Below are 20,831 nucleotides of genomic sequence, written 5' to 3' on the forward strand. Positions count from 1 at the left end.
GGGGGATCCCCTAACCTTCGATCGATAAGTCTTCGGTTTCTAACCGACATTCTAGTTTGCATTGTTAATTGGTATTATCCTACTACGTAGGTAGACAATTGTTTATCGATCTTAAGATCGGTAAATATGTTGATAGATCTTTGTCTGTCTGTATGTCTGTTCGTCTGTGTGTTAGATGCACGTGATATCTCACGAAAGCGAGGTTGAATCTGCTCCCAATTTTGCATGTGCATTCATCATAGCTCGGATCAGAAGCCTATTGATTTTGGATGGATTATGTCTTATAATTAGCGAGTTATTAATTAATTAGTGATGGGACACACGGTGTCACCATGGAGTAAGACCACAGTTTTTGGGGATCCCCTAACCTTCGATCGATAATTCTTCGGTTTCTAACCGATTTTCTAGTTTGCATTGTTAATTGGTATTATCCTACTACGTAGGTAGACAATTGTGTTGTTTGGTAGTAATGCGAGGTTAGCAGTAGCCGTGTGGAGTTGCTTGATAAAGACTGATGATGAGATTTGTCCATTTTAAATTAAATAGTTAGGGTGCTGTTACATTTGTTATTGTAAGATATTCTTGGTTAAATTCAAATTTTAGCGGGGTTAAGAATTTTAAAGGTAGTTTTAGTCACAAATAATGTTGGCAAACTGGTTACTGAAAAATACTCCAAAAAAGCCTCGAGCGGAAAATACAACGGAGAAATTAAGTGAGAACAGAACACCGCATGCGCCTTCAAACATCTTTGCGTCTTCAAGCAGTGGGGATCAACGCCCGACAAAAGACTCATCTCCTCACCCTCATCGGATAGGAATACATCACTCAAACCATCCTTATAAGCGGAGGTACAGCGAAGAATTTATAAAGCTTGGTTTCACGTGTATTTTTATAAATAATCACGTCCTCAATGTGTTGTTTGTTCTGGTGTTCTTGCCAACGAGAGCCTGAAGGCAGTGAGATTGAAACTCCATCTTACAGCAAAGCATCCGGAATTCATTGACAAACCAATACTTTTTTCCGCCGATCAGCAAAATAATTGTTAGGCGAAAAGAAAACGATGACAAAGTATCTCACGATCTCAGAAAAATCTCAAAAGGCATTGTATGAAGTGGCATTTTAATCGCAAAAGATATTAAACACACACCATTGGAGTAACACTAATCAAAACTATTGCAATTAGTCAAAATATGAATGGAGTCAAGGTAACTAAGGGAATGAAAGAAATACCAATGTCTGTAGATACCATTCGCCGACGTATCAGCGAAATGGGGCAAGATATTAGGTGCCAACTGATTGATAGAGTCAAAAGGAGGAAAATACGCTTTGCAATTGGATGAATCCACGGATACGTCTGGTTTAGCGCAGTTAATTGTATTTATTAGGTATATAGCCAATAGGGAGCTTGAAAAGAAGTTACTCATGTGCGTGGCTCTTTCTGGAACATGCACTGGTCAATACATATTCTCAACAGTGGCGACGAGACTACAGAATGATGGATTGCATGGGAGCGGTGTATTAGCATTTGTACTGATGGGGCTGGGGCCATGGCGGGAAAACAAAGGTTTTTTAGGAAGAGTATTACAAATTGCGTCTCATATTAATTTTACGCATTGCATTCTTCATAAGGAATTTGGCTAGCAAGACATTGGACCAACGATTAGAATTGAAGATCGCATTTGATGGCAAAAGAAGTTTGGCTGAATTTTCCATTTCAGTTGCAAAAGAATATCTGGAGTTATCAGCTGCTGCAATGAATGTTCTGTTGCCATTTGGAACTACCTACTTATGTGAAAAGATTTTTTCTGCGTTTTCATACATAAAAAACAAATAAAGATCAAGGCTAAAAAAATAAGAAGATCTTCGAGTTGCTGTCTCCCAAATTGAACCTCGAATTGATAAGTTGTTTTCAAAACGCAAAGCTAATAATTCGCATAAGTCATAATAAACGCTGTTATTCACAAACTTATGTGATAAGTTTCATATAATTTTGTGCAAGAAAATTGCTAGTGTCAATAATAGTCTCAACTATACCTAATAAAGAGTAAAGAAGCATTGTATATGCCTTTTTAGGCATTTTCAATACTTTGTAATACTATATATTGCTTTATTAATATATGAAAGAAATCAAGATTTCATAATTACAAACAAATCATCAAATAGGCATTTTCAATACTTTATAATACTATATATTACTTTATTAATATATGAAAGAAATCAAGATTTCGTAATTACAAATAAATTATCAAAAAAAAAGAAAAAAAAAAACATATTAGAATATTAGAAAATAAATTATCATTAAAAAATTTTTAAAATCATAACTAATTACATGTTTACCAGAAGCTTGGGTCGCGAAAAATTAGAAAATTTATTTTTGGGTCGCGTTAAAAAGTAGTTGCGGACCCCTGTCGTATAAAGCGGAGATCCAACAGACAGAACGACTGAGAATAAGGGTCTCCTACAGAGCGGAGATCCAACAATCAATTTGTTGCGCAAGGGTTCCTCGAACTTATGATATAATTCATTATGGTTCCTTTTCACCCAAAAGTATGAAAAACAGTGTTGCAAATATCATCTCGTTGTTGCTGTTTAGGTGGCATTAATCAGTATATATTTAATTGCGTTTTCGGTATAAATAAAGTGAATTAATGGTCATTTTCCTTTCCATGAAATTTTAGTTTAGTTGCGGTAATCAGAATATAATCACGAAATTTGCAATTATGTAGGCTGAAATTAGCTGTAAGTAAGCCTACTTTAGAATGTCAGGGAGTTGAATATTTTGAAGCATAATATGGAGCCATAGTGCATGTAAAGAATGGATCATCGTCACAGGATTTGGAAAAGCTTGAACAGTTTCCGTGTGGTTACCGGTACCCTGATACTGGCACCGTATTGGTGAGTTGTCACATATATATGCTTTTCGGGAAATTGATGATAAAATATTTTGTAGCGCCCTCTGTGGAAAGCCCGTGGTTAAGACGGCCACTCGTTCGGTTATCATTCCATGTCGGATATGGGAATAGTTAGTTATTTGTTTTTGGGAGCATGGATTGATGATAGAGGAACCGTAACCGACCAGCGGTTACGCGAACCACCATACAACGGCGAGGAGTCCAATAATCATCTAGCTCTAGCACATAACTATCCCCGCATGGGGTTCGAACCTTGAGTGGTGCGCATCCCACGGAAGGTAATTGTAATTGTACTTTTCTCTTTGAACATTTCTTCAAGCTCCATCATCGATAGTATCATCAATTAGGCCTATTTAAATTTACATTCAATATTCATGTTTTTCCTTGTTTCACATATATACGTACAATTGTCCCTCCCAATTTATCTTACTATAACGACTGCAGCACCACACAATGGCACATCCTGACCGATTGATCGAAATAGATGTTCGTACGAGCCCTTTATTTTTGTTGACGTTGTCCTATACCAGGGATGGCGAACCTTTTCAATGAATTGGTCAAAAATTATATTTTTATCACGGAACAGAAGAGTGTGGGTCACAGATATTTAATCAATGTATGTATCTATGAAAAACTTGCTGCTGCAGCTTATCTTGCAAATCTTATGAGCTCCAGTTGGTGTTGTGTAGTTTTGGGGTTTATTTATGTCGCACTTCTACCAGGCCTACTAGACTCTTTAGGGCATTCGATTTTTATGAAATTTGTGTACTAAAACACGCATATGAATTACCAAAAAGCGTTTAAGATGATGCGGAAAAATATTTTACGGTTTCAGAGAGTTTGGAGAGAATTCCAATCTGACAGAGTTATATTTTTCGATCGGTTTTCAACCACATTAAGGCACTTTTACACTGTTCCATTTTTATTTCAGATTTCTAGGTCTTTATTTCAAGTTAAAAGATATTGTTTCCCCAATGGCATTGTCGGCGAGAATCTAATAAAAAGCAAAGTAGCATCCAGTTCTCGTATATCCCCCCAAAACAGTCTGCAGTGCCTTTCAGTTTTGCACTTCCGAAATTAAAAGCTGTAACAAGACGTTGCGCGAGAAATGAACAGATCAATTGAATCGTTATGTCATAAACGATGTCACATTCAATAGCTACATGACGGTATACAGAGTAGAGATGTACCGATGTATCGGCAATATTGGCCAAATTTTCAGTATCGGCTAAAAGTCGACCGATATATTCTGCTTTTTAATATGATCCAGAATGTGTTAAAAATAAGTTAGAATACAGATGTTGAAATTATTTTTTACTTGGAAGGATCGTGAACTATGAGCTATGCACGTCCCCACCCCCGCGAGTAGAAACGGGAATAGGATTCTGACATGTTTTTAGCTGCCAAATTTTTATATTATATTTTATATAGCATTTTTAATACTAGGCTACATGGTAATTAGGAAGAAATATATCAATCGAATATTAGTGGATTTCCAATGTGTAGAGTACAAAATAAGACGTTATATCGGCACGGCACGGCACGAAATCTTGCGCACGTAATTCAATGTATCAGTTTGCTGGAAAAATAAGCTATGCATTTATTTATTTCACTGCCCACTATGAGTTTTCTAATTGAACACCGAAATTACTAGCCTCAGTGCACAATGCATCTGAATCTATTAACGCATCTGTATTCCAAACATCTATTTCTTATTTTGTGATATATCTCTTTTTCAATCTGAAATGATGTGCTGCAGTATGAATAATGCTCAAACTATTGTTTTAACCCACCTGCCCTTCACACTAGAGGTAATAATTACATAGCATCGGAAAATTGGTATCGGCACTATCGGCATATTTTAAATATTGGTATCGATATCGACGGTTTTAGTTGGTATCGGTATCGGCAACAAAAGTGGTATCGGTACATCTCTAATACAAAGGTGTAGACGTGCGTCCAAGATTGGGAGTTCTGAAAATTATCATACCGACCCGAAAATTAAAATTTGAGAGATCGCTGCCCTGGCTGCCCAACTGATGGTACATTCCAAGTCCATGCTTCCGAAAACAAACAATATATCTAATCCCATATCCGACTTGGAATGGTAACCGGACGAGAGGCGTGGTTCGCCATATGGATAAGCCGTCTTATCGGCTTTCCTCTCCCCCGGGATAAATATGTGAATCTTATCCTTTATCCTTAATAGTTCATTTATTGTTAAATTTTATTAGAGCCTGTTTTATCAATTTTTATCACTTACCGGAATATGTCAGTACGTTTTTTTTAATACGTGCCCTTGCGGGTCACCGAAAAAGTGCGGTGGGTCACTTTGTGACCCGCGGGTCAGTGGTTCGCCATCCCTGTGATCTATACTACCTGATAGGTTCTTTCAAAATCCGAAACGATTGTTCAAACTAAAAGATGTTTATTTTTGAATAATTGGTCTCGTGTAGTTTCGTACCTCGAGCAGGTTACTTCTAGTGGGCGCATCATAACGATTTTTGCACATGTCAATCCTAACCCCAAACAGACTACGCCATCCAAAAATTACGCCACAACCACGTCAGAGAGCTTGCCAAAGTATATATACATACGCATGTTAAAACATGCAATCTAATTAGACGCTTGTATATATGTGTTCATTAGAAATAAGAGCGATAAAATAAGGTCCAAAATGCACTCATTAGAATTAGTAATGTATTTTCGGTATTTTTAGTGTATAATAACGAACCAAACGCATCATTTTGAAAAAAAATGAAACCAGCAAAAAACGAAACTTAGATTTCAAAAGTATAGACCTGAATCGGACTCCCTAGGTTGAAAACATACAAGTATCTGTAATCAGTAATTTATTTTATTACCAAGAAATACACACTGTACATACAGAACGAGATAAAAAAAGAAAGGGAAATAATGCATTTCAGGGTGAAAGGGGACGCGATAAACCAGCATTGGTTATCTAGCAGCGACACCTATAAATAGTCTAACATTGGGTCATACAAGAACAAAAATCGAACTAAATATAGTCCTAAAGTGAGGAGTCAGACGCCAAAATACTAACATTGGCAGAAATATGTTTAAAAAGACCGGATATTTCCGGACTCACTAAGCAAACGACTCCGAACGCCGACTGTCAGATAACCATGACAACCATGGCACAAATACGGTAACGTCTAAGTGACTGGAGCACCATATTGCAAGCTGAGTTGGACGGTACCGGCACTGTGCTGATGCATGGTTCATAAAGGCTGGGGACGAATTTGTACACGAGGATAATATGAAGAGAGAAAAAAGAATAAAATGTATCTACATTTGTTTTATCAAATGTGTCTGTCATTTTTTTTTACAATACTGCTACTGAACACTCAACACGCTGGGTTTGGGTAGCCATTATTATGATCAGTTCGGGGGCTAGGAAGAATATCCATATGATCTGTGAGGGGGGGGGGGGGGGGTATTTAACATCGTAAATAATCAGGAATTTGACCAGTCAGACTTGAATAATAATAGGCCCAAGGGTAGGATATGCCATTTGTGAGGTGTCTCTACGTTTGTACATCACGGAATCTGATCTCGCATGACGTAATAATACGCTCCCGGTATATTGTGACTTCCTAAATACATTTCGTATTTTATTTGCTGGGGATATGTGTACGCCAATCATCAAAGTTCTTGATAGTAAATTGAAATTAACAACTCTTTAGGAAACTGTAATAATACAACATGACGCCGGATATTTTCTTTTCAGATGACTTAGAAAATGAATAATAGTTCAAAATTTAATGTCGAGGCTCCCAAGGCTCCAACCTATTTCGCCTAATTGGAAATCCGAACCTTTTGACTTCCCTGTCTTTGATTTGCTTCGTTGACTGTAGAACCATTCACTCAAAACTCATGGCCAAAGAGGCTATAACGTTTTGTGTTTTAAACAGGTTGTACTGATTGCTTACTATCACACAAGTAGTAGGGCAAACAGATTTGTTCGACAGTAAACGACGCTCTTTGCAATCATTTTTTGGTCACAAGTACGAACTCTGTTTGCATGCTATTTCTCAGAATGTAGTTCACTTGATAAGAAGCATTTGCGTTAGCCACTAGGATGGGTTTACAATACACCGAGTTACTTTTTCGATCAATAATATAGCATACACCGCTGCACACTTCAAGGCACGAATGTAGAAAAACAGAATTCCATAAAGTGTTATCTATTCCCACACCGGTATCATCTGTACCCAGTAATTTTTCAACACTTTCCTATATAAGGTAACATAAAAAATCATTGGCGATGACTGATGGGAATCATCTGATCCTGACGCAAAACTTTCAGTGCGCCATTCCACTCTTTTCCATCCATCTCTCCAAGGTTTTTGTACTCGTGAAATGTAACTTTTTGAATTTTTATTTTTGTATCATACATGGCCCCCAGACACGGCAATATGGTGTTATTTTCACCTCTTTTATTAGAATTGAACTATTCCTGAGGTGACGCAAATATCACATGTTTCCTTTGAATTTGAAACTCATTTTTTATTAGTGTCATGAAAATTTTTACTTGGCACACTAAAATGCAAATTCCCAAAACAAGGAAAACGCTGGGTGATTCATAGGGTAACTAGCGATTTTATTGAGCTCATGACGGTCACCTGGCCGGGAATTAAAATATATAGATGTAAAATAAACTAAATATTCGCCAAATATTCAAAGATGCTATTATATTTCCGTATCCTCCCCCGAAGCATTCTTTATTCAACACTAACGACGGCTTAGAGTAGCAGGCAGGACCGAGAGTAAAATAAAGGCAAATAGGTCTAACCTAATAGCACATTCACATTACATATGTATATAAAATTCGCCTAAACTCATATATTGAATAGATTTGATGAAAAATCGGGGCAGTATCAATTCCACGATTAAAAACTATGATTATAAGGTTGTCACATCTCAAAGTTGCTCAAAAATATGGGTTTTTCATCCATTGTTAAGCCTAGCAAAAAATTATATTACCACATATGAAGCACAGTATAGTACAATAAACTTCCAACACGAAATTTTATCCAGAAATAACGATTTTTATTTTATAAAATTAATATCAATCGTTTAATTTCTGCCACAAATGTTAAAATGTCAAGAAAGTGGCCTTGAATCGCGCGTGTCTTCGGGAGTACGAGAATTTACACCAATAATTTCAGCTATTTTTACGAGCGGCTCATTCGTTATCCTTTCGTGGGTTAATTTGTTCATTGTTGCTTCATCTTTGTAAGATTTCGTGGTATTAACAGGCGATTGGGCCTTTTCTGTCATTGTAGATTGACGTTTTTCAAACACTCCAAATTGATTCACAGTTTTTGGGTCTTTTATCGAGGTGAAGGCATATGATCTTTCTTTTTTGTTTTTTGTCCCATACTTTGTTTCTTCCATCATCTTATTAACTGACCAGCTCGTCGTTTTAATAGCAGGATTATTCTCTGAATGGGATTTATTTAAATCTCTGATATCTCCACAAATCTGATGCTGCGTCTCATTGCTGAAAATCCTTTTTTCATTGGGATCTGGAGTCTTCCGGGGTCGTCCTTTAGGCTTCAGTTGCGACTCATGCAAGTTACCGCTAAGTTGACTCTGAAAATATAAGTTATATGAAGTTGGTAAATGACACAAAATATGCAATAGTGGCTAGAGCTGGAAATGATTAACCGTTTAACCGATTTTAGATGGTTAACAGTTAGGATTTATTTTAACCGTTAACTGACATCTCAGGTCCAAAGCATTTATATAATGTACAATTTTTTTCTAAAATGATAACGTCATCGTGAATTTATCTCCTGTGGCGTTCGATTAAAAGAATATCACTAACTGTATTGCTAAGAACCCAATAAATGTGGAAAATAATTCAAGTACCAAGATTGTTGATTATGCAATCTGACAATGATAAATTCAGAATCAGTTTTCGGTCGAAATATATTGTCCACGATTTCATTGCAAAATCATTTATTCAATATCACCCAACAAGTGCGTAGTTGAAGCTGTTTTTTTTTTATGATATCATAACGTAGAACTTGCACACAACACAAATTTGTCAAATAAATCGCATTTAATAAGGGAATCGGGTTTTATTAAAATACTTCGTCCAAAGTACGCCGCATGTCTCTTGCAGCAGAGCGATCAATAAACTATTTTAATTCGTGAATAATATAGGGTGACACCGGGATAAGATCACGCGAAATTGCTTTGTAACCATTGTGACGTACCAATTTTGAATTATTACGTCAAAGGTCACGCCGCGGTTAACCGGTTAATTTTACCCGGTTAACGGTTGAAATGTTTTCCCGGAAATTCCCAGCCTTATCAATATCGTCCATTATACCGACTTTTCTAAATCCAATAGGCTGTAATGTTTTCAATTACGTTAAGAAACGCTCTAATTGTTTTAATGGTGTAAAAAATGCAATCTGAATTATTATTCTATTGATCACATACTTATGCGCGGCGAAAGACAGAAGACTATGTTGTTATATCCTTGTTTTATTGTTTGTGCTAAATCAGAAATTTTCGTTCAAAATTTCCTTTCATAAATGCAACAATATTGTAGATTAGCATTTTAGTAGAAGCACGCTTCTGACGCTAAAAAAAAGATGATTAATAAGAGTGGAGCGCAAAAAGGGGTCACACTATACACTTTATACCTGCGCGTAATAGCGAGGAACGGACACGCTAATAGAGATGTATGCCGCTCTTTAATGCATCTAATGCGCTAATTGCAAATTAACGGGGCACGTGGACACGTGTTAGGGTGCACTTATCCCCCAAAATATTTATTGGCTTTGGCGACTTAATTGCGGTATTATTGGTTTGATCCTATTTTGACTCACTCACCTCGGTAATGCATTATGATTGGTTGAGTGCTTCTAAGTGCGCTAAATATGTTTTGTTCGTCCGTTTTATGTAATAAGCTCGAGATCGCCATTTTATTTGAGCAAATTAGTGCTGTATCCAAATTACGAAACGTGAACAGAAATTTAAAACACAAAATATTCACTGAAAATTTTGAAAACTCGATAACTTGAATCCGACTTCATACAATGTCTCAATAAATTGCGCATTAGAAACAAAATAAAATGAGATTTTACAATATTGAAAGCCGTGTGTGATATCAAGCGACCCAGACTTAGAAGACCATAGCCAATAAGAAACATCAAAATATTAGACCGATGTAGAATTTTTCTCTAAAAAACAACGAGATTGACAGTCGATGACGCAAAACATGTTCATTTGGAAACATTTGATTACCATAAAAATCAGTCTTGGCCTTAGTCGCTTCTAAAGACAACTTCATGGATCGAATTTGTAATATTGTAACGTCACAATGTCAGTCAATTGTCTCTCTATCAGATATGTCAAGTTAAACATCTTAATTTTGGTTAGACGAAACGTTACAGAAATATATTTGTGTTAGTGTGCAGCAGGACTCTTGAATTGCATATTAAACTCTTTGGTTGTCGTTTAGTTCTGAGCTGACGTAGTAATTCAAATAAACAAGTCATGTCTAGTCTTTTATTTTCAGTATCGAGTAGATTTCTTCAAAAATGAGTTTGCTCTCTAGTTGTGCACAAGTTTCTATTTATTTTAAAAGTAGCAGAATTGAAAGTAACTGCATTTATTCTAGAATCTAGAATATTCAAATCACCATGCTTTCCAAAAATGATATACATTTGATTCCATGTAGACACATGCCTGCATGGTTGTAGCAATGTTTTGTTTTGGAATGCGATAGTTTTAAATTTCAAACCTACACTGATTATGAAATAAACGTGAAACATTTCATCAAAATTGGGTGTTTTAAATATTTTGAATCGGATTTAATAATGTGGGTTTGAGGTAACAACACTCCCTTATTATAACACAAAAGGCGATAATTCGGCAGGTTTTCATCATTAACATATTTTAGCGAAGCTTTTTCCATTTCTACCTAGGCAAATAGGGCTAATAAATTTCTTATACGCCCGTAATTTTGCGTATACAAAAAGTAAAATATATAAAAAATGATTTTAGCTGAAAAGCGCCATTGTTTTCAAAATGAAGTTTTTGAAGCACTGAGAAACCGTATTTTTATAAATATCATCAATGGTTATTTCTACCAGATGCGATGTTAATCGTTCGTATATATATGTACAAGATTTCATTGTGGACTACACTATGAGGTTTAACAGCGCACAAATGTTTGAATCCGACTTTTTGAACCATAGTGTCTCAATATTGTGCATTTATTGGTTGTTGAGGATAAGAACAAGATACAAAACTGGAGGTCATCACCACCGTTGTTAGCTTCATTTTATGAACTAGAAGCATCTTACACAAAAGTAAAAAATGTGATGTGCCGATGTTCTATTTTATTTCAACTCAACAATGGATAAAAAACTTATTGTACATTTTGCTACTCATGAAAGGTATATTTATTATCAAACCTGTTTTTTCCACTTCATTCTTCGGTTCTGATACCAAGTTTTAACTTGTAGTTGAGACAATCCTAAACTATTGGCGAGCTCTAGGCGATCTGGAGTTGAAAGATATTTTTTATGCTCGAACTTTCTTTCTAAACCCATCAGCTGAAGCTCCGTAAATACTGTGCGACTCCTCCGACACTTTTTTATTTTCAAATCTTCCGAATTCTGGTGAACAAAATACAAATTAAACAACAAAATATTTCTCATGGAAAATTCAATTTAATTGTCGAATGGTGGTTTTAATGCGGTCGAATTATTTTAAAATTGAACAAATTTCATTTTTGTCAGATGTATTAGAATAGACAATGTGCTGGCAGTGTTCAACTAGTAATTTTACCTCTAGTACTCCAACTAAGTCATTGTAACTAAATCTACGTGGAAGAAAACTCGAAGGTTTGAAAAATAAACAATAGAAATAAAAAGAACCTGTGTTAAAGCAATAACTCACTTCATCTGAACCCACGAATCTGGCAACATCGTGAGATTTATTGCCGATGATACCCCACGGTGAATACGGATCTGATAGTTTTCTTCCAAAATGAGGATTAATTGAAGAAAACATTGAATCTATTGAGCTTAACTGCTTTGCTTTTTCAATACCCCCTGTTGGCGATGCAGATGAAATACCAATCTTCCCAGGAAATAAATTGTATTTTGATTTAGACAAAGTTCCCAGCGTTAAAGCGGATGGATGAGCCAAGTCATTCTTTACGAGGTTTCCACCAAGCATGTACGGCATACTGCGGGTAATGTCTACGCATTGTAATTGTTTTTGTCGGTCAATATTTGACAGTAATCCAGCAGGCAGTGAAGTAAAAGCACCGGAATCACGAACATTCGACAAAAGCATAGGTAAACGATAAAGAAATGGATTTTGCTGCAGTTGTCCAAGTTGTTGATCTGAATTGTTTTCATCAATTTATATTGCAACCAATTTATTAAAACAAATGTATTTTTATGATCCGGGTATAATTTTTAATGAGGTCTGTACACCACCTTTTAAAATTTTTAAAGAATCCTTTGTTTGATATCATTCGAAATAAAAAAAATTGCCTATTAGATCCATTTATTGTCTCAAACAGTGGATTAAAAAAATTTAAGTTCAAAATTTTAATGTTTCATTACCGATCATTTGTGGTATGGCATCATGTGGAGATTTCCGTAAAAATCCATTGGACGCTGATGAATTGAACAATTGTTGTTGAGCAACAGCCAACAAAGCTGTTGCATTTGTTGGATACTAAGATTTGAATTTATAAAATAAAAATATTACTCTCCGATTGTTATCCTCACTGCACTAAAACCCTAACTATTATTAAATCATATTATTTCATAGTTTGCAAATTTTGTTCACAAAGTTGAATAATAAAAACAACAAATGGCAAATGAAAAAAATTCCTAAAAAAGTATAAAAAACTACTGGTAGTTCCGTGCAGTAATAGCAAACTATTTCGACTATGTGGTATAAACAAAGTGTGATAAAAACTATTTACTTGACTGTACGTTGGCAGTAAATCAGGATATAAGTAACCAGAATCCGATGATATCCCAGCAAGTGCTAAAGCAATGGCTGACTGATGTTGTGCGTCAGGTACCAGGGGCAACGGAGCGCCGTCGCCGATCATCGGCACGTCCGATTCTGCCGTAGAACAATTGACATTCCCGAGGCATTCCCTCCTGATGGGTGTTGGTTTAACGACTGCGTCTGATGAAGCAAAACTATAAATCATCCAGAAAATGTCTAATATAAATTGAAAATTACAGAAATTTGCTCAAAGTTTTATAAGTGAAATCAGCTAGGGAAATTTCAATGTGAGGACGCAAACATTGTATTGGTCGAATTGTAAATTCGCAGCGAGTTTCATTCCAAAATATTTACCTATTTTGATAGATAAATAAAATAAAAAAATGGCCCGCGTGTCATTGGAATAAGTGATTTTGGAGAGAATACTGATTTTTGGATACCAATTTTTTGCATTCATTTGAAAATTACGTCATTACAAGTCTACGCCTGGTACAATAATTTCATGCCAAAGTTCACGCTATAACAAATAGAACTGAATGGAATTGTTGTAGTTTCAATCAGCTTAAAGATTCTCCTGCTCTCTCTCTACCGTATATATACTGATCAAAATTAAATTATATATTTCGATGGAGAGTTGCCAAGCATTGCAATTAAACGTTTGGGATGTGTGGTAATGATGCTTTGAATAACTCAAAACTTTGGTTGAGATAACGATATTATACATCGCGTTTTAGTTATTGCAAATCTTTGTTTAAAATTACAAGTCTCTTTGTTTGAAACCATACCGACTCAAAGTTCTCTATCAATGTACGCAAGTCGTATGGCCTGTGCTTTGTGGATGTACTGTGTACAATCGAAAAAAGTTAAGTTTGTTTTAATCAAGTTAGTGAGTAAATATATTCTGATGTTTTCTTTACTCTTATTTTTGACATGAAGCTAAAAAAATACCAACAGCATAAATATAAATGTCATACCATCTATCTGACTTCTGCCTCGGCCAATTTCTTCTCGAGACGATCCTAATTTCAAATATTCACTTCCAGGCCTTTTGTCGTGCGTATCATATTCTCCGCGGTGAGACGAACAGCTGGATGAACGCTGAGACGGAATCGGAGAGAACGAAGATGATCCGCCGGACCAAGGTGACGTAGATGCTGAGCAGTGTCGTTCTGATTCAACAGAAGTAATTTGTACTCGTGTTGATGTCATGTTGTCTGTAATGATACAAGTTTTGCAATAAACTAGGATTAAAACACAACAAAACTATTTGTGAAATATCGCAGCTTTAGTGCGAAAATATAACTAAAATAAAAATAAAAAATATATCAGATAATTTGTGGCAAATAGAATGAATCTACATAGAAAGGTTTGAGGTTGATAATTGGTTCCAAACACAATTTCAGTTGGCGATAGAGATATACCAGGAACGTTTAGTGTGTGGTAATTCGTATGATTCGTGTATTCAAACACAACCACGACCCCAATGGTTTTAACACATAATAGCTGGTTGCTGTGCGTCAAAGAGATCTCAGGTTTACGCCCGTGCATTCCTTGGAATATTGTCTCAGATTCACTTAATAATCCAAGGTGTGAATAATTCTATAAACCACCCATTTGTCCTTTTTATTTGCCTATATATTCTTAGCCCCCAGAAATTGAGGCTAACTCTTCGTTATTGCTATCGTTAGGACAACATTGCTGAACTGCTCACACTTTTCCCAATTTAATGTCAGACATTGCTGACAATATCTCTTTATTTCATTTTGGATATAAGTCAGCTTATTTGTAGCATTTGCAAGACGTCGGTAATAGAACATAATTCAACGAAGTACAACTAAATAATTTTGAGGGCCCGGAATGAGAATAAACAGCATATGGTTTAGGTAAATTCATTTTAATATTTAAGCGTAATCGCTGGCGAAGGTAATGTAAACGCATACATGCTCACTACTAGTCTCGGTGGCGTTTCCCATACATTTTATGTATCGAATGCATTAATAATGACATCAATTTGATGCTATTTAAAAAAACAAAATAGCGAATGTACAAGAAGAATATACAAAAGTTTTGTTATCTATATTGTAAATATTAAAATACACCCGAAAGATAAGCGTAAACACATTAAAAAAATTAGAAGGATGAAAGCGCATATTATTGATAAATTTAGGTAGATTAATTTATTTTGAAATTGCATTTTTCCGACTTTTTCTCGGTAAAATGAATATTTGCTATATGTGAATAACTTGTATACAGATACAATCTATATTTTTTTTAATAAAATTTAGCACGTATAATGCAGGGCAGGGAACTGGTAAATCATTGAAAACGTACAGAAACGCAGAAAGACCGCGTACATGGCCAAAAACTTGTTCTGTAAAATTGTCATGTTCTACTAATAACATTAATAAAAACTTAATGTGTTTTCCATTGTTATATTTGAGATGCTATCGCGTAGAACGCAGTGTTAATGGCGCGAGTAAAATATTGTTTATTTATAGTACACAAATCGATATAATAATGACTTTAATATTAGCTATTTATGTTTACTTTGCGTTTAAAAGCAAATGAAACACATTATAATGTTTAAAATTAGTATCAATTTCAAAGATGGGCGTACCTTTTGTGGTAGAATTTTAAAATAAGACATTTGCCCTACCTAGTTCACCAGCAGTGTGACATCGAAAAGGCTTTGACAAATTTAGATTTTTTAACAACTTGAAAATAAACATACAACTTCCTGTGTGTAAATCAATTTATTACAGTCGTTAAATAGTATATACCTTAAACGGCCCAATTTCATAAATATGTACAGAATCCTTATATTAAATCACAGTTTCAATGTCAACAGAGAGTATTAAAATACATTTGTAAACACCAGCTTTTCTAAAACTAGCTAAAACTTTTGTTATTTTGAGTTGAAGAAATGTTATGATTATTTTTTTTTATTCGATTGATATAAAAATGCAATTTCTTCAAAGTCCAAATAGACTTTCTCATTATACAAAACACTCAAATTGTCGATTCAAATAGGCTGGGTTGGGCAATGTTATGCGATTGAATCTGTTCGTGGTCATTTCGGCTGTGATTGCAATTTAAAATACAATCCACTTGCCAGGAATTACTTTTTTCTACTGATATTAATATTGACTACAATGAAAACGGCCAACAACAAAAGTAATTTCTGTACTTCATTTTACCTTAAAAAAAACAAGGATAATGTAATTTTTTTCTGTTTAAAATGAAGCGTATTATAATGTACATAATATACACATTTTTTAAAATAGACATATCATAAGTAGTTATCTTATAATTTTTTAGAAAGAATAAATATTCATAAGATATAAATCTTCCGTGGCGACGTATTTATTAATCCTGGATGATATAAATTTACTAATTTATCATTTTTCAAAGGTTACGTTTTTAAAATCCTGGAACAAGCCTTCAATATTGCGGTTATGTCTGCAAAATAGTGTTTTGATGTCTTATATTACTGAGCAATGCTTATTTTGTAATTTTTATTATCTGTTTGACGGATTATTGTCATAAACAAGACATTTCAGCAATTAGTGCCCGAGAATGTAAAATTTTATGTCGTTAAACAACGATTAATGTGAAGTTGTTGTCATGTTTGAGTTTAGATTTTAATCAAAAGCAATAAAAAACAGAGTAATCCTAGATAGAATTTCAAGTTTATTATCTTCGATCACACATGAGTGATAGTAAAATAACTTTGGAGGCTGTGTGGTTTTATATACGATTTAAAGTTAAACTAGAGAGAGAGTTTTATAAATCAAATACAACTAAGAAAAAAAGTCATTATGTCTTGATAGTTTTTAAAATTTCGAGGTCATCAAAAATAAATCTATTGTCAGAAAAAAATATAAACTAATTATCATATCTTGGAAAGATACTAAATTTTTCGCAAATTTTAGGATAAATTTTATAGTCTGAATATCAACTGAATATAACATTTCAATATTGAGTTTTAACTTTATTGTATATAACGATATCACCAAAATGAAAAATGGAATATAAATTATATTCCTCGGCTTGTAGGAAAAAACAACGTCTGGCAATATTCTTATTTCATTTATATGGACCCTAATCAAAATGAGCTAATAGAATATACCCAATTAAAACATAAGTTTCGAATAGAAGTCAATAACAGAACGAGTTTGCTATGGTAGTTAACTTATAACATGAGCCAAGTTTATTGATGACCAATTGTGTAACAAATATCTCTTTTGCATTTTAAAGTTATATAGTATTCAATTATGACTTTATGCTTTAAAAAATAGTTTGCGAAAAAGCAAAATTTGCACAGAATCTAAGTTTACTTACAAACCATACACTAAACTTGAACAAATTGATATCATAGAAGCATTATCACGATCAGCTTCAGCCATTTTGCCCACGATAATGACGCGTACCGTCATACAATTTTTTCATGTTTAAAAGTAGCTTTTTTAGAAACTACTATTTATTCAAAACATTTTTTAAAGACAAATAAAATGGGATCATAGCGTAAGTTTGCGAAAAAATTAACAAACTTATATGCGTTTTTGTAATTTTATATTTTTCGTATATTTTATATTATTCGTATATATATATGCATTTGAAGTAATTTTGCAATATTTGAAAATTCAGCGACTTATATTTTGAAAGTATTCAATAACCAAAAACTACTAAATGTCACTCTTTAAAAAAAAAAATTTTGACATTTGATGTGCGATGAAAAATAACGCTTTTTAATAGTTTATTTATATTTACTGTTATGTCGAAACACTTCATACTTAATCCACAAATTAAGAGAGTTTCCGGGAATAAAACGAAGTCTTTGTTGTCTTTATATCGCAACTAATCCGGTGATTACATTTATACTATATAATATATATCGACGTTTTCTATAAAAGCTGAGATGATTTTTACTTGTGCAACAACGAAAATGTTAGCACTATATGTAAACACATGTAAGATATTAGACATTGAAATTTGCTGTTTCCAATGCTTATAGCTTAAAAATAAGTGAAATTGAGATGCCATGATGTACCGTTGTCAATCCTTGGCAAATTATGTGTAACTGATTATTGGTTAATAATACGAGATACCCTTCATTTTAAAGTAGCGATTAATTCGCTGTGATTTATTACATTATTATAGTGTACTGTGTATCGTTAAAAAAATGATACAAACAAGATTTGAGCTAGCAAGCGGAAATTGAACGCTCGTTGGCTTATATGTTGGAATTGCAGTGCATAGTTTCGAACCTACCTTCAATCATCGCTCAACTCTTGCACAATATTCCACTTCAATAATTTATTTTTAACCACTGTGCGAATACATGATTGTAGTTTCTATTCTGAGTCTTTGTTAAGACAGAAGGCATGAAACACATAGTAAGAAAACGTTAACTTTTCAGAATGTTAAATTATATTTCTACGCTGATATATGTCTACTAAATCGAGGCGGTTGAAACAGTAGTTCATTCTTAAGTAAGTAAAAATATATATGAAATAGTTCTGAATGAGAAATGCTGTGATTTCGAAAATTCATTTATTTATATGCATAAAAGATGTATTTGGGGTGAATTCTACTCAAACAACAAATTGGTGTAACGAGGTATTGATAATGAATATGCAAAAATGAAATTCTTAAAATATATGCTAGCAAACAATATATTGCTTCTGAGATTGACAAAATTTGTTTGGAGTTAGGTTATATGTAATCATGTTTCAACTATTGTTATATACTATTGTTTGAGAATATGTTTGTATTAGAAAACAATTGCTTTAATGCCCTTTATGAATGCTTAATTATATTAACAGAACATCTATTTAAATACACAATTTGTACCACAGTGGTTGTAATTTCCCCCAAAATATAATAAAAATGAGTAAATTGGGTATAAATTCGACATGACGCTTTTTCATTCAGACTGTCTAGAAAGCTTTACTCGCATTCAGGCAATTGTCATTTCGAAACTAAATCCTGACTGAACTTCAGCAACAAGATTTTACAAGTAAAAAATTTATAAACATTATTATAAATAAATTTATATTTTAATTTGGTGAAATGGGCGGTCTACACAAAAATCGATTTAATGATTATTAAACCTGAAAGGTTGCATATCAAAAATTTATTTTGAAAAATTGTAGAAAAGGTTGTAGATTCTTTTTGAGGTTTTTAGGCCTGGTTGGAATATTGCATATATTTATAATCGTGTATGTCAATTCCTAAATATCTGATGTCCTTTGTAACATTGATCCCAAAGAATGAAATCAGAGGAATGACGATGACTTTAAAAAACAAATTGAAAGTGGGTTATAGTGATATGAAAATTAGAGCAATTAATTTGGAAAATTGCAACTATGATGTAAAAAAATGATGTTTACTTTCAACAAGCAAAGAGGAAATTTTATTCAGCTAACTGTATTCATTTGTTGGCTTGTCTATGTAAACAATACTGTGTAAATATACCGGTTTAAAAATATAACTTTTGATTACTAATGCTCGTCTTTTTTACTCCATTTACATCAGAAAATATCACCATTGGGGTAATTGATAATTTTATTGAAACATCAATTCCAAAGTCAGTCTAAAATTTCTACCAACTTAAAAATAAGTTTTCCAACTTGTTCTAGCTTTGATACTTGTATTTAAATGAGGCAATATATTGTACATACCCGGAATTTCCGTCACGTCATTGTCATCGGTTCGCCATCCCAATATTCTGTTCATTCCAAACGGCAGTGAGTTGGACATGGTGCAATGTTCAAAAAATACTTTCGCGAGATGAAAGTCTTACCTTAGGGCACTAATCTAAAATCTCTTTGAATGAAAAAAACACAAGTTTCGTAATAAATCTATATATAATAAAATTTATCCAAAATGAGCAAATTGAAGAAAAAACACGCAAATGTTTATCGAATCATCAAATTACAAAAATAAAAATTGTTCTCAAATAATCTAACATGACTATAAACAAATCTTTAAGTGCAGGATCGTGAGACTTTTCAAGGCGTTGGTTGACATTTTCAAAATGGCGCTTGTACTAGGCTATTGATAGATACCCTGAAAAATTTTTAATTTATTTTCAAAATGGCTATGCCTAATAGACCGTGACTTTAAACAACACATTTTTATATTTTGGAGTTTTCGTTGAGATCCGAATCTCTTCATTTGTATTAGGAAGCACACGAAATATAGCAAAAGTTAGTAGTTTTAGTTAAATGAATTATTTCTTTGCAAAATGGTAGCATGATTTTCGAGCTGCTTATCCGAATCAAGTTCATATATTTCTTGCTTATGTATAACAATGGTGATCCTACCGTAAAAAACATTATACCGCCAGAAGAGCTTTTTTTGCTCCGTCAATAATATAAAAAATACAGCAAAGATAAAACATTAAAACACAAAAACTAAATCGAGCTAATGCAGAATTTTATCTAAACCTATTCTTTTTACTATATGACGCGTTATCTCCCTTTATGACTACTGAAAAGTCTGGATTTAGGTTTGAGTAACCTACATAATATAACACTCAAACACTCTCTAACTGCAACGGCATTTTACTATACGTCGTATGCCTGTTACCTAGGCGTCGTTAACTAGCGACTATGGCGCGATGACAGCACTGCATCCTCAATCAGACACCGATTATGATCTGCTTATACTTTTCTCGAAAAGGTGTCTAATGGCTTATCCATGGGATGCGCATAAGATAACTGATCACTAACAAGCATGTCAATTATCATACTTAACGCCATTTACCTTCTTCTAAATGGAAAGAATAAGTATATTATAATTCTGGTAAGGAATGCGGAATTTACATGAATTGGGATAAGTCAACGCAGACACTGGTCTCGATGAAATCACATATCAATACCTGTATTA

The 20,831-nt window shown here is 33.9% G+C and overlaps 1 protein-coding gene across 1 annotated transcript; it reads right to left on the minus strand.

Moving 5' to 3' along the window:
- Positions 1-7,281: 7,281 nt before the first annotated feature.
- Positions 7,282-19,762, minus strand: LOC120328240 (uncharacterized). The gene is made up of 7 exons (XM_039394676.2): positions 19,622-19,762; positions 13,913-14,152; positions 12,907-13,118; positions 12,539-12,653; positions 11,862-12,313; positions 11,375-11,578; positions 7,282-8,531 (listed from the first exon to the last, which is right to left on the minus strand). Exons 1-7 carry the CDS (start codon positions 19,698-19,700, stop codon positions 8,040-8,042), a joined length of 1,794 nt encoding a protein of 597 aa, XP_039250610.2. The 5' UTR covers positions 19,701-19,762; the 3' UTR covers positions 7,282-8,039.
- Between the last annotated feature and the right edge of the window lie 1,069 nt (positions 19,763-20,831).

The sequence above is a fragment of the Styela clava genome, chromosome 7 (genome assembly GCF_964204865.1).
Source record: "Styela clava chromosome 7, kaStyClav1.hap1.2, whole genome shotgun sequence".
Lineage (NCBI taxonomy): Eukaryota > Metazoa > Chordata > Ascidiacea > Stolidobranchia > Styelidae > Styela > Styela clava.

What these genes read in the sequence shown, in the direction of transcription:
- LOC120328240 (XM_039394676.2), bottom strand. Translation starts at nt 19,700, where the DNA reads ATGTCCAACTCACTGCCGTTTGGAATGAACAGAATATTGGGATGGCGA. An exon ending in TGACGTGACGGAAATTCCGG is followed by an intron (nt 14,153 to 19,621) that starts GTATGTACAATA and finishes GTATCATTACAG; the next exon opens with ACAACATGACATCAACACGA. An exon ending in TGCCATACCACAAATGATCG is followed by an intron (nt 12,314 to 12,538) that starts GTAATGAAACAT and finishes AAAACAATTCAG; the next exon opens with ATCAACAACTTGGACAACTG.